The 12,596-nt window shown below is 39.0% G+C and overlaps 1 protein-coding gene and 1 long non-coding RNA gene across 4 annotated transcripts in view; one reads left to right on the top strand and one right to left on the bottom strand.

The window, feature by feature from the left end:
• LOC145555015 (attractin-like protein 1) overlaps positions 1–12,021 on the bottom strand; it is a 175,988-nt gene extending 163,967 nt beyond the window's left edge. For all 3 annotated transcript variants that reach the window (XR_014091050.1, XM_081616087.1, XM_081616088.1), the window contains exons 1-2: positions 11,949–12,021; positions 8,462–11,541 (exon numbers count right to left, since the gene is read on the bottom strand). Coding sequence is in view for 2 of the 3 variants with exons in the window: in XM_081616087.1 (XP_081472213.1) it covers positions 8,462–8,496 (35 nt within the window). In the remaining variant the exon portion in view is untranslated. The remainder of the gene's footprint in view (positions 1–8,461; positions 11,542–11,948) is intronic.
• Positions 286–1,436, top strand: LOC103476617 (uncharacterized). Its single transcript, XR_535510.3, has 3 exons — positions 286–949; positions 1,037–1,155; positions 1,292–1,436. It is a non-coding gene; the product is annotated as an uncharacterized LOC103476617 (long non-coding RNA).
• Positions 12,022–12,596: the final 575 nt, after the last annotated feature.

Raw genomic sequence — 12,596 nt, 5'->3', positions numbered from 1 at the left:
ATACTGCGTTTATACTGTTATGTATTCTGTATCTCAATAAAGATATATAAAAAAAAAAAAACAAGGTAAGTTCCATGTTAAGACCATCATGTTTTTGATTTTGATTATTTTTTATGAATGCATTAACTTCCTGTTTGCGCAAGAGTATCAACTTATGCTTAATGTAAGTTTATTTCTTTGGATATTGCGGTACGACTGTTCAAGTGTTCAGTACTTGAGTGGTGCTCAAGTCCAGTTCTTGAGAGCTGCTATTCTGCAATTTTCAGATGCTTCCCCGCTCCAATTAACACACCTGAATCAAATGAAAGGCTGGTTAGTAGGTCTGTTCAGAGCTGATCCTGGTCTGTTGGAGTAAAGATACATCGAAAAGTTGCAGGACGGTAGCTCTCGAGGACTGGACGTGAGCACCCTTGGTTTATTATTTTTGTTAGCAGCTAAAGCTAGCCAAGCAGGTGTAGCACGGGGTCTCGGGTGGTTAAACGAACATTAAAACTCAGAAAGGCAGTTTGAGTTAACATTATTTAGCTGCGGAGTCGTTTTCTTGAAGTTTTTGGCTATAGACGGCATAATGGGGAGAGTGGCTGTGCTGGACCGGTGGTTTGATCTATGCGATCAAAGCTAAGCCAAAATGTTTTTCTCTAGAAATAATAATGATAATAAACAATGACATATTGGCTGACTCTTTTTTTCAGCCAATACGCCATTGTTGGCTGAACAGCCTTCAGTTGGTAACTGGGGCCTGTTATGATGACTTCAACAAATTTCTTCTGACAGAAGAAATGTGTTGGCAGAAGAAATGCTGTCCAGAATGTTTCTATAAGCTAACTAATTTCTATAATGCCTAATGTCTGAGTGGTGTTCATGGTAATTATTTCTGACATTTTTATGCTTTATGTTGTAGGTGGTGAAAAATGCTCTCCAGGGTAAACCGGGTGGACAAAGTATTTTGGTGGGTCTGGTTAGTTTTGCTCACTTTTCTTTAAAATCTTTATTTTTTATCCTAATGTGTCTGCTATTTATCTGGTTCTTCCTCCAGGCTGGGAAAACCAGGCATTCTTCTGTTGGTTCATGTGCTTCGTCCTACATCCAAAGGCCACAAGAAGAATCCAAAACAGCTCATGTCAAACTGTGGACCATGTTTTCAGATATGTGCAGGTATGTGGTTATTCTAATAATCCTACTTATTTGTAGAAGCACTTTCTCATTGGCTTTGTTTGCTATCTGAAAGTAGCTGTGCTACTAAAGATATTTAATAATTTGTATTATTCGTCTTCTTATCATTGTGTCAAAGATGCAAGCCAGTGTTGAAGCCTTCCTCATTGCCGTGCAACCAGGACAGCCCTTCCTCCTGCATGTTGGTGAAAACAAGAGCAGCACCAAAGACACTTCACCATCAGTGATCACAAGATAATCCAAGGTAGCCTTTGATGAACTTTGAAAGCACACTTCTCCTTCAGTGCAAAGTAGCATGGATTCCTCTACAACAGTGGTCCCCAAACTACGGCCCGCGGGCCGGATACGGCCTGCCTCCACATTTGGTCCGGCCCCCTGAACAATATCAGAGAGCATTTAGATTTTTTTTCATGTACCGTATTTTCCAGACTATAAGCCGCTACTTTTTTCCTAAGCTTTGAACTTATATGTGAATTTTTCTTCAACCACCAGGGGGCTCTTTAGCAGGAAGTGAATCATTGGAAGTCAAAATTGGAAATCAAAGAAGAAAGGGCCCATTAAACAGAATTAGGTTTTAATAGAGAATTAAAATTTGAGAATGTTGTTGATCAGTTAAATAGCATTGAGACAAAAAAGAAGATTTTTCGTTTTTTAAATAATACTGTGATCATTATGAGAATTTGAGGTATAGATATTAGGATCCAATAGATGGCAGTAGTGCAACAATAATGGATGCAAGCTGCCGTTGAAATCTAAAGAAGAAGAAGAAGATAGCGCCCATTTTTATTTAGCACATGCTAGTAGCAGACATAAAAGATCAGCACTTTTACTGTTATAGTTACCATTCCGAAACTACCGTAATCAGTTCAGTTAAATCTAATCTTGGCAACTTTTTCTTTTTCAACCGTAATAAATGTGATATTCGATTGACCTGTTATGACTCAAATTTTGGGTGTCCGCCCCCCTCTGCTGCTGCTGCATTGTTGTGGAAAACCTGGAGCGGCAGAGATATCTAAGGCTTATAGTCTGGAAAATACGATATTTATTTCATAAATAGTGTTATTTCCTGGATTTTTTTCTGTGAAGAACCCACAGAGGGTTATTTGATTGTGCTTTCTGGAAAACAATAAATTTTTACATTTAGGCACTCCTGCAATCGTCACACTTTTTCTGTTACAAACTGACTCTTGCCCCCCCCACCAGAGAAGGAAAAAGTTATGTGGCCCTCACAGGAAAAAGTTTGGGGACCCCTGCTCTACAACTTCTGTAAATTAATCCAGCCTACAGTTTTCAACATTGATGTGACTTGCACGACAATTGAGGAGTTTAAGATCCTTGCTTTTACTTTACCTGGCAGAGGGGGCACTCTTTATTATGATGATCATTTAAATGCATACTGTATCAATAAGAGGATTGGTTTTATGTTCTTCCAATTAAGGACATGGTTTATTACAATCCCTGTGGCAAGCAGTTTTCTGCGTGGTCAGCATTGAAGGCCATATTGTCTTTGAGAGGGTCCAGCCAGCATTCCAGACAGGACAGTGTTGTTCATCTTCAGCCTTCAATGAGGCAGCAAAGACTTTGGTTCATTCAACGGTAAAACCATTCCTATATTTTTTTTTACAATGACATGGTTTTAAAGCAAGTTATGATTAACATTTGACAAAGGTGGTGATGTTTTCTCTTTACGTAATTAAAAACAGCTTTATTTATATATTGTACCAGCTGTATTCAGAATGCCACACTATTTATATTCTCAGGAATTTTTCCATTTTTGATTTTGTTTTTTAGTCGCTTCATTGGGATTAACCCAGAAAGGGGCACAAAAGCCGGTGATGGGAAGATGGTATCCAAAAAGACAGGAGTGACAGTCAATGTTCAGGTTTCTACCCTCATCAAAAACCTGATGGACTTTGAGTGGCATCTCTTTCAGGTTAGCTGTTGTTGTTTTCTTTGAAATATTTCTGTTTCCATATTATTTAGGATCTAAATTGTATTGTCTTTTCTTTTTCCATGTTGGACGGTGCCTTCATCTGCATCTAATAAAGTAAGTGCCACTTGGACTCTTGAAAACCATTAATAGTTCACATTTTAAAACCCTGTTAATACTAGAATTCCACATTATTTCAGCCATGTTCAATTTTAGATTTTGGAAGTCCTTTTTTCATTGATTTGCTTAGTGATAACCAAAGCATGAACATTTCTTTAAGAACTGTGTTTTTATGTTCAGAAGATTGTAGAAATTAATGAGTTAAACCCAGTTATGTTGCTGTAAACTTTTATTCCAGTGTTGGTGAAACTATATATTGACTTTGAAGGCCTATTTGTTACCAGTTCTCTGAGGAATGGTTTTGTGTTATTCATTTTGAATGTTTCAATATACTGGAAATACATGTGGTTTGAGGCATAGTGGTACCTTTAAATAAAAATTCTGTTCTGACGGTTAGTTATCACATCCTCTTCTGTGTTATATGAAGTTCTGATTATGAAGATTATGCATTTTAGAACCGCACCAATTGTAGCACTTCTAAGAAACTTACACTGGGTTAGGTATTAATGTTCTATTGTAAAACTCAGACTACTTTAAAAAGTAGCATTACAGTTTTCTTTGCGGTAGCTTACTCATAAAGTGAATGCAATAGTAAAACAAAATTTACAGTAAAAATACTGGAACCTACAGACACCAGTATTTGAAGGTATATTTACTTTCATCACTGTATGTTATGGTGGCCAACTGGTACCAACACCCAGCAAAGACGAGAAAAACACATGCAACAAAAAAGAGATGCAAACAAAAAATGCTGAAAACAGAAGTGATCCAGACCACTATGGGGAGTCGAACAAAGAACAGCTGTGTCCAAAGTCAGGTTTTGCATCTTTGGGTCCTTGACGACCAGAAGAAGAAGCTGTAGCTTTCAGCTAGCTGCTTAGCCTCTACCGTGGCGTTATGTTGCTTAGCAACCGTGACAACGTGAATCACATAGCGGCGAAGGAAAAAAAACGGACTCGAAGTATGTTTTTTTTTCCTGATTTCTCTATAACTCTTCACCTTTTGTAATAAAGGCTGTTGAATATTTAAAAAATCTAAACTAAAATGTTCAAACACGTATAGCACATTTACACAAGGAATGTAAGCAAAGTATCCCTTTTCAAATACTCTCCAAATCTCAAGTAAGACAATACAGTTAAATCAAACTATTGTGTTTTTAGGTTTAACTTGAATCAGTCAAACCGATTTGCTCAGGAATATATTAAATATTTGTGTGAACCAAAATATTACAACCAGTTGTTACCTGACTTAATATCTGTGTTTAACTTGTCATTTGGGAAAGCCTAAATGAGTCAGGTGTTCTCCCATGGTATACTAAACTTGGACCAGCTGGCAGCAGGTGAGGGGCTGGGTGTTTATACAGCGGCAGTAGACATCTCTGAAAACGTCGGACAGATATTGCAATTAGGTGATGCACTGATGAACCAAGCAGAAATATGAGATTTATACATCTACATTCTCGCCTACAAACATTGTTTAAATCATGCTGTGTCACAGCTGCTAAGCAACATAACGCCGAGGTGGAGGCTAGGCAGCTAGCTGAAGGCTACAGCTTCTCTGCAATGCTCTCTGCCAGACCCTGAATTTGGACACAAAGCTCTAGTGGTCTAGAACAGTGGTCCCCAACCCCCGGTCCGTGGACCGGTACCGGTACGTGTACCAATTGGTACCGGGTCGCGCAAGAAATAGTGAAATATTTCCGTTTTATGTATTATTTGAGTCTTGAAGATCTTTTATTTTGAAAATCCTTTAACCGGATTCTCTCGGTTACTTGCACGCCAACACTGAGGCCACAAGCAGCAAAATGAGTAAAAAACAGATCAGATGTCTTTGGAAAGCTTCTTTGCGAAGGGGAAAAGGCCCAGATAAGAGACAGGAGAATGGATTTATCCCAGACCGGGATAAATCCATTCTCCCGGTCTGGGATAAATGGATTTATCCCAGACCGGGATAAATCCATTCTCCTGGATAGGTGAGTCCCACATTATAAACCCGCTCTACGTAACATGCGGCGACCGGCTGCTAATGAGGCAATGAAGCTTCAAGCTGCTTCGCCACATAGAGACCAAGCAGACATTGTCTCTCATCACTCCCAGATGGGACCGTCTCGTTGCAGAGAAACAAGCTCAGGGCTCCCGTTAGTCAGTATCGTGAGTTAAAATTTTCACGAAAGTAAAATGTTCGTTTTTGTGGCGCATCTGTATCTTATTTTGAAGGGATGTGTAACCGTTACCATAGCGACCAGAGTCAGAGAGCGTTTGGGCAGTGGTCGAGAGGAGATGAGTAGAGCTTGTGAGTCTTTAAGTCTGGTTTAGACGGAAAGATTTAAGAATTGTCGGCCGATTCTCCAAACCTCTGTGACCACAAAGCTGATAAAAGTCCAACAGGTTCGATCGGTTCGTGTGTCCAAGGCAGGAGCAACACAAACCGATTCCAGTCACGAACATCCCGATTCCAGAGGATAATCCAGTAAAACCCCCAACATAGCGGGAATTTAGAATAACCAAACACGGATGACGATGTAGAAGCAATAGTGATAGTTTGTGGAGTCATTTTAAGAGATAAAAGACGTAACAAAAAGAAAAGGCGGTGGTTAAAAGACGACGGGAGCAGCCGCTCTATTAGCTGCACTATTGATTTGGAGGTGACTGTTTTTTCATAGTTAACATTTTTAACTGAATAAACATAATAGTGACCTTTAGATTTAATAATAAACATTTCCACTTATCTCCGATATCTACCGGACTCTCAGTTGCGCGATATGTCAACTGTTTGGGATTCCCCTCTGTTCTTACGTCACCGCGCTTTTTTATTGGCTACCTGTCACATTCAACAGGTCGTATTCTCATTCCCAGACAGTAAAAACCCCACAGGTTGCGATAAAAACTCCAAGACAACCCAAATTGGGTATATTGAGGATTTAGCAGCACCGATGCTGATCTGACAGAACACCGGAAGAGCGCAGAGTTCAGTGTGTGTTAGCAGTGAAGCTATTCAGTTGAGTGTAACGGTGTGTTAGAGGTGCGAGCTGCAGCCTAAGGAATAGCATCTCGCTCTTATTTCTAAAAACCCTGTTAGCGGTAATACATCTGCGGTGTGTCGGCGTCATTACAGTATTTACTTACAGTACACCACTTTAAAAGGTAATTGCATGATTGAAAAGGTAAATGTCCAATAAAATACTGGTATCTACAGAGGCCAGCTTTTTTTTTTTTTTACCGTTTTTCTGGAAGAGTGGTTAAAAAAAAAAAAAAACCTGGCGTCTGTAGTTACCAGAATTTTTTTTATTGTTCTTTCAGACAAACGGTAGATTACCGATCTTTTAAAAAACGGTAAAATAAAAAACTACAGACTGAAGGCCTCAGTCGTCCTTCATTCACTCATATGTCAGCATGCTATTAGAAGCAAATTTTGCTCTATGATCTAAAAATTCAGCTGATGCTAAAAAAAAAAAAAATGATGCAGAACCTAGATGGTGCCACAACTCAGCCGGAGTGGCACCAAAAAGATGAGAGACGAGGAGTTGATTAAGTTTGTCAGATAGTTTCAATTGTATAAACAATAGTAATTTCATTGGTCCTGCAAACTCAGTCAAAAGCAACCATAGTAATGTGTGAATGTTCACACATTTTGGTTCCTTTTCATCCAACAAACGGCTCAAACATTGTGTCACATGAAGGGACACATGAAGCTGCGCTTTGCAGCTTCTAACCAGGCAGCTTTACTAGAAACATTGTCTGACAACACCTTTAATTTCAAACTGCATTGTGAGGATGTGACAGAGTCTGACCCTGCCGCTGTCTGCATTTCGCTTCATCCAGTAAAATCAGAGATCAGCTGCTGGGAGTCACTGGAGCAGCCTGGTGCACATCGAGGAAGAGGAGCTGCAGGCGAGTGAACTCAATTTAACTGGAATCAAACGGGATCGGTTCAGAATAAATTTAGTTTCTGATGTTCCAACAGCACAACTGTGGTCAATGTAACAATGTGCTTCCTGTACATGCAGCTGTCCAGATGAGATTATACCTGATTATACCTGGTGTTCAGGAAAAAAAGTCAAACTCAACTTTATGCAACTTTTTGAACCACAGTAACAGAAAATCACCCCTCTGCTCCACTGCTACCGAAGAGGTCTGAGATTAAGTCAGAGATCTGAGATCATTCTGCATATCAGACTTCTGTCTAAGTTATCTCTTGTCAATATTTGCTGTGAATATACAGGTCCTTCTCAAAAAATTAGCATATTGTGATAAAGTTCATCATTTTCCATAAATTAATTATAAAAATTAAACTGTCATATATTTTTGATTCATTGCACACCAACTGAAATATTTCAGGTTTTTTACTGTTTTAATACTGATAATTTTGGCATACAGCTCATGAAAACCCAAAATCCTTGTCTCAAAAAATTAGCATATCATGAAAAGGTTCTTTGAATGAGCAGTTAACCTAATCATCTGAATCAACAAAGTAACTCTAAACACCTGCAAAAGATTCCTGAGGCTTTTAAAATCTCCCAGCCTGGTTCATTACTCAAAAACACAATCATGGGTAAGACTGCTGACCTGACTGCTGTCCAGAAGGCCATCATTGACACCCTCAGTAAGGGTAAGACACAGAAAGAAATTTCTGGATGAATAGGCTGTTCGCAGAGTGCTGTATCAAGGCACCTCAGTGGGAAGTCTGTGGGACGGAAAATGCGTGGCAGAAAACGCTGCCACAACGAGAAGAGGTGACCGGACCCTGAGGAAGATTGTGGAGAAGGGCCGATTCCAGACCTTGGGGGACCTGCGGAAGCAGTGGACTGAGTCTGGAGTAGAAACATCCAGAACCACCATGAACAGGCGTGTGCAGGAAAGGGGCTACAGGTGCTGCATTCCCCAGGTCAAGACACTTTTGAACCAGAAAAAGCGGCAGAAGCGCCTGACCTGGGCTACAGAGAAGCAGCACTGGACTGTTGCTCAGTAGTCCAAAGTACTGTTTTCGGATGAAAGCAAATTTTGTATGTCATTTACAAATCAAGGTGCCAGAGTCTGGAGGAAGACTGGGGAGAAGGAAATGCCAAAATGCCAGAAGTCCAGTGTCAAGTACCCACAGTCAGTGATGGTCTTGAGAGCCATGTCAGCTGCTGGTGTTGGTCCACTGTGTTTTATCAAGGGCAGGGTCAATGCAGCAGCTATCAGCAAGGTGACGCTAGGCACTCTGCAAAGGTTCTGATGGCCACACAACAAGGCTTACCTGAAGAAGGTGACGAAGAACTGCACCATGTCCATGATGCTGTTGTGGTGGGAGAAAGCAATCTATTGGAAACAAGACAAAGGAAGTACAGTAAATACACTTAAATAGTAAAATGTTATTTTACTTTCTTATCATGACGCTTTTCTATGTTTATTTTTAATTTACAGATTCCCAGAAAGCTCAAAGTCACCTACTTACTAATAACTGACTTCACAACGTGAAGCAAATGATTTAAAGCATATTTAGCACGGTGAAACGTTTACAATTAACCTTAATAATAAAACACTTTTTTTTATCTTTGGTGAATCCCCTGAGACTCCTTGTAAAGGGAGGGAAGGAAAAGAATGAGCCAGAGAAGGCTTAAGAGGTTCACCACCATTTGTTCAGCAGGTAAAATGGCCTGACAATGAAAAAGCTGCAGAAAAGCTGATTCTGGTCCACAGAGACCCTGCATTAATATGGGGAAAAAAGAGGCTGGCTGTGCATCCAGGCCTCCATTGCAGCAATTTCCATCATTCCACCCTGATAGTGTACGGAGGTATGATGAGCTCTCTCAAGGTAAAACATTATAAACTGTCATTCAACAAAAAACAAACACGTTCAGTATGGTTAAAGGAAATTAACATCAAAGCATGGAACAAAGCAATTTTCAAATTTCTTGTTATTTTCCTCTTCCAAACATTTTTCAGTGGAACAGCGACTTAAGCCAAAAGCCTTCATTTCATTTTACAGCAGCTGCAGTCGTTAAACACAGCTATAAATAAGCTGTTTAGGCCACGCCCCTTTCTCTTCACCACTGCAGAGCCACAAACACGAAAACAAACTCAGACCTTTACCTGCATGTTTACCAAAAGTACAGATAAAAACAAGGCAAAGTATGCTATTAATGTGTGTTATAAACATCAAATTTTTCTCCTCAGGTTCAACAGAAAAGAGGATGCAGTATGTCTTTATTTAATTTTATTCAATTCAGAGCCACTCCACCTTCAATAGAAAGCATAGTAACACTCACAGGGTAGGAACTCTGGCTTCAGCCTATTCCTTTATTGGTAAATTACAAGTTTCTGAAGTAGTATTTTGAATCTGGATAAATAGTGAAATTTAAACATAGTCCAGTCAGAGGCCCTGTTTACAATAATCTAGACATTTAGAAAAACAGATTTTTCCTGGGTTTTCCTACAACCACAGAGTTTTGAGAAAAAAAATATTCTAAATATTCTAAAAAAAAAAAAAAAAACTGAAAAAGAGAGAAAACGGAGACCCACTTTGCACATGCCCATTATCACTGTGTGCTGGAAACCCCAACAGTAGAGCCATTTTAAAGGCGCAGTGCTTTATTGAGCTTTACATCATGCTGAGGAGGAGCTGTATGGAGTGAAAATAGTCTAAAAATATCTGTGCTCGTGTAATAATGGATTTGTAACTCGTGTAAGCATCATTGTGTGCAAGTTTTGATAATTTTACAGGTCCTTCTCAAAAAATTAGCATATTGTGATTTCCATAATGTAATGATAAAAATTAAACTGTCATATATTTTAGATTCATTGCACACCAACTGACATATTTCAGGTATTTTACTGTTTTAATACTGATGATTTTGGCTACACCATGAACAGGCGTGTGCAGGAAAAGGGGCTACAGGTGCTGCATTCCCCAGGTTAAGACACTTTTGAACCAGAAACAGTGGCAGAAGCATCTGACCTGGGCTACAGAGAAGCAGCACTGGACTGTTGCTCAGTGGTCCAAAGTACTTTTTTCAAATGAAAGCAAATTAAACATGTCATTCGGAAATCAAGGTGCCAAAGTCTGGAGGAAGACTGGGGAGAAGAAAATGCCAGAAGTCCAGTGTCAAGTACCCACAGTCAGTGATGGTCTGGGGAGCCATGTCAGCTGCTGGTGTTGGTCCACTGTGCTTTATCAAGGGCAGGGTCAATGCAGCAGCTATCAGGAGATTTTGGAGCACTTCATGCTTCCATCTGCTGAAAAGCTTTATGGAGATGGAGATTTCATTTTTCAGCAAAACCTGGCACCTGCTCACAGAGCCAAAACCACTGGTTTACTGACCATGGTGTTACTATTGGCCTGCCAACTCTCCTGACCTGAACCCCATAGAGAATCTGTGGGATATTGTGAAGAGAAAGTTGAGAGACGCAAGACCCAAAACTCTCACTGGACGAAAAGTGGGATTTTTGACCCTGTATTCTGACGCAAATGCAGCTAGTCAGCGACAGACATCGACAGCAATCGACAGTTGGCGGGGCAGCGCAGTTTCGCCGGGCGCAGTCGAATGCTGTCGAATGCGGGGTGGGGAGGTGCAGGGGAAGTGCGAGGAGGTGTTAACAGCTTAATGACTCTACTTAACATGTGAATAGCAACAGGAGACCCACGTGAATTGTCAGTCATTGGATGAAAAAACAATGACATCACAATTCATTACTTACATGTGATTGGTTGGTAGATATTTCCCTATTGGACACACTAGACCTTTATAATTACAGGCCTGGTTAAGCCCCTCCCTAATGAATTATAAAAAAATAACCCAGAAATAAAAATACACCAAGCACAAGGCATAAGTTTATATTTTAAATTTTTGTTGAAAAAGAAATATGTACATACATGCATATAACATATCTAAAAATAAAGAAACCACACATATATAAAATAAAACATATCTACAAGAAACCACACATATATATAAAAAACACATCTACAAATAAAACCACACATAAAATAACATATATAAATTAAAAAAAACTTCAGTTTAAAAAAAATAGATTACAGCACAAAATGCTTGTCTACTTCTGGGCTGTGTGGTGGTGGCTTTCTTTCTGAGCATGATTCAACATACAAACGCTTATGACGCAACATGCTGTATTTAGGGTTAGCTTCAAGTCTCTCTTGTAGTTTGGAGCAGAGGTTGCCGAGCTCCTGGCTGCGGAAACTTGGTGGTCTCACAATCACCAAGTTGTGAATACACCCTCGAAGACGCCATCCTCTTCATCAGACATGAGGTCAATGGTGACACCTTCCCAAAAGGAAATCTCCTCTGCTGCCAGGACGCTCTCTCTCGCCTCCAGCAGCTGTTGACACAGAACAGACATTAGGAATCTTTATGAAAACATATTGTTGAAACTATACTGACATTTTAAGTGTCTTGGTTTAGAAACACCAAATATGGGGAGGTGTAATCCATTTGTCATTGAAGACTATGGCTATGTGGTAAAGTATCAACTCCTGAATATCATGTGAATAAACATGATATTTAACAAAACATTGATAAAAGTACTTAAGTGATTTGTAATTAACCATTGAGGCTACATTATAATTATTGCACACCATCTTTTCCCAAAATGTTACAGCTTCTTAAGAAAATTTAATGTTATTTTTCTTTTCACTGCTGATTGCATTCATACACACATATATACAAACATGCATGCAAAACTGATGCATTTGATGCAATTGTGACATCTCTAGTAATAAATCTTACCTGCTTCTTTCTTTAGCTACATCTGGATGACTGGCAGTAGGTTCTGGATGCAGCTGGAAAACATTTTTGTGCATTGTCAATACATGGCATAATTACATTATGTACATAAACATAATTTTTTCAAAAGTTACGTGACAGTATATTTTATTTTTATTATAATTAATTGCTAAAATGTTTTTAGCAATTAATTATGTTTATTTACTCAATTCTACTTTGAGCTGTCTCCTTTTTAGTTTATATAGAATATGATTCATAATCCGTGATTTATATTTAATGCTTAACTATCAAAACTTTAAAAAAAAGAATACAAATGTTTATACTCTATCAGAAGGTATCACAAACTTTCAACCATTTTGTTCTTCAATTTAAACTTGAGAGTTAAGCAACTGAATACTGAAAAATCTGTAGTTTCTTAAGTCCTGTATTGTGATGTGGAATGACCACTACCACTCCAATATAGCATGACTCTGGGTCTTTTAAGCAATCAGTAAACATTAACATTAGTTTGAATATTATTCACAAAAATACTTTATGTACAATCTACCACTCTGGAACATGGTTTTCATTATTATTTTTGATTAAGTTGTGCAATTCCTCTCATCACAAGATAAATCTTCAGATAGGAGGAATGTCAAAGTAAGATCCTGT

The sequence above is a fragment of the Poecilia reticulata genome, chromosome 15 (genome assembly GCF_904066995.2).
Source record: "Poecilia reticulata chromosome 15, P_reticulata-male-v2, whole genome shotgun sequence".
Classification (NCBI taxonomy): Eukaryota; Metazoa; Chordata; class Actinopteri; order Cyprinodontiformes; family Poeciliidae; genus Poecilia; species Poecilia reticulata.
Note: the sequence above shows the minus strand (reverse complement) of the source record. Positions and strands in the feature narration are given on the sequence as shown.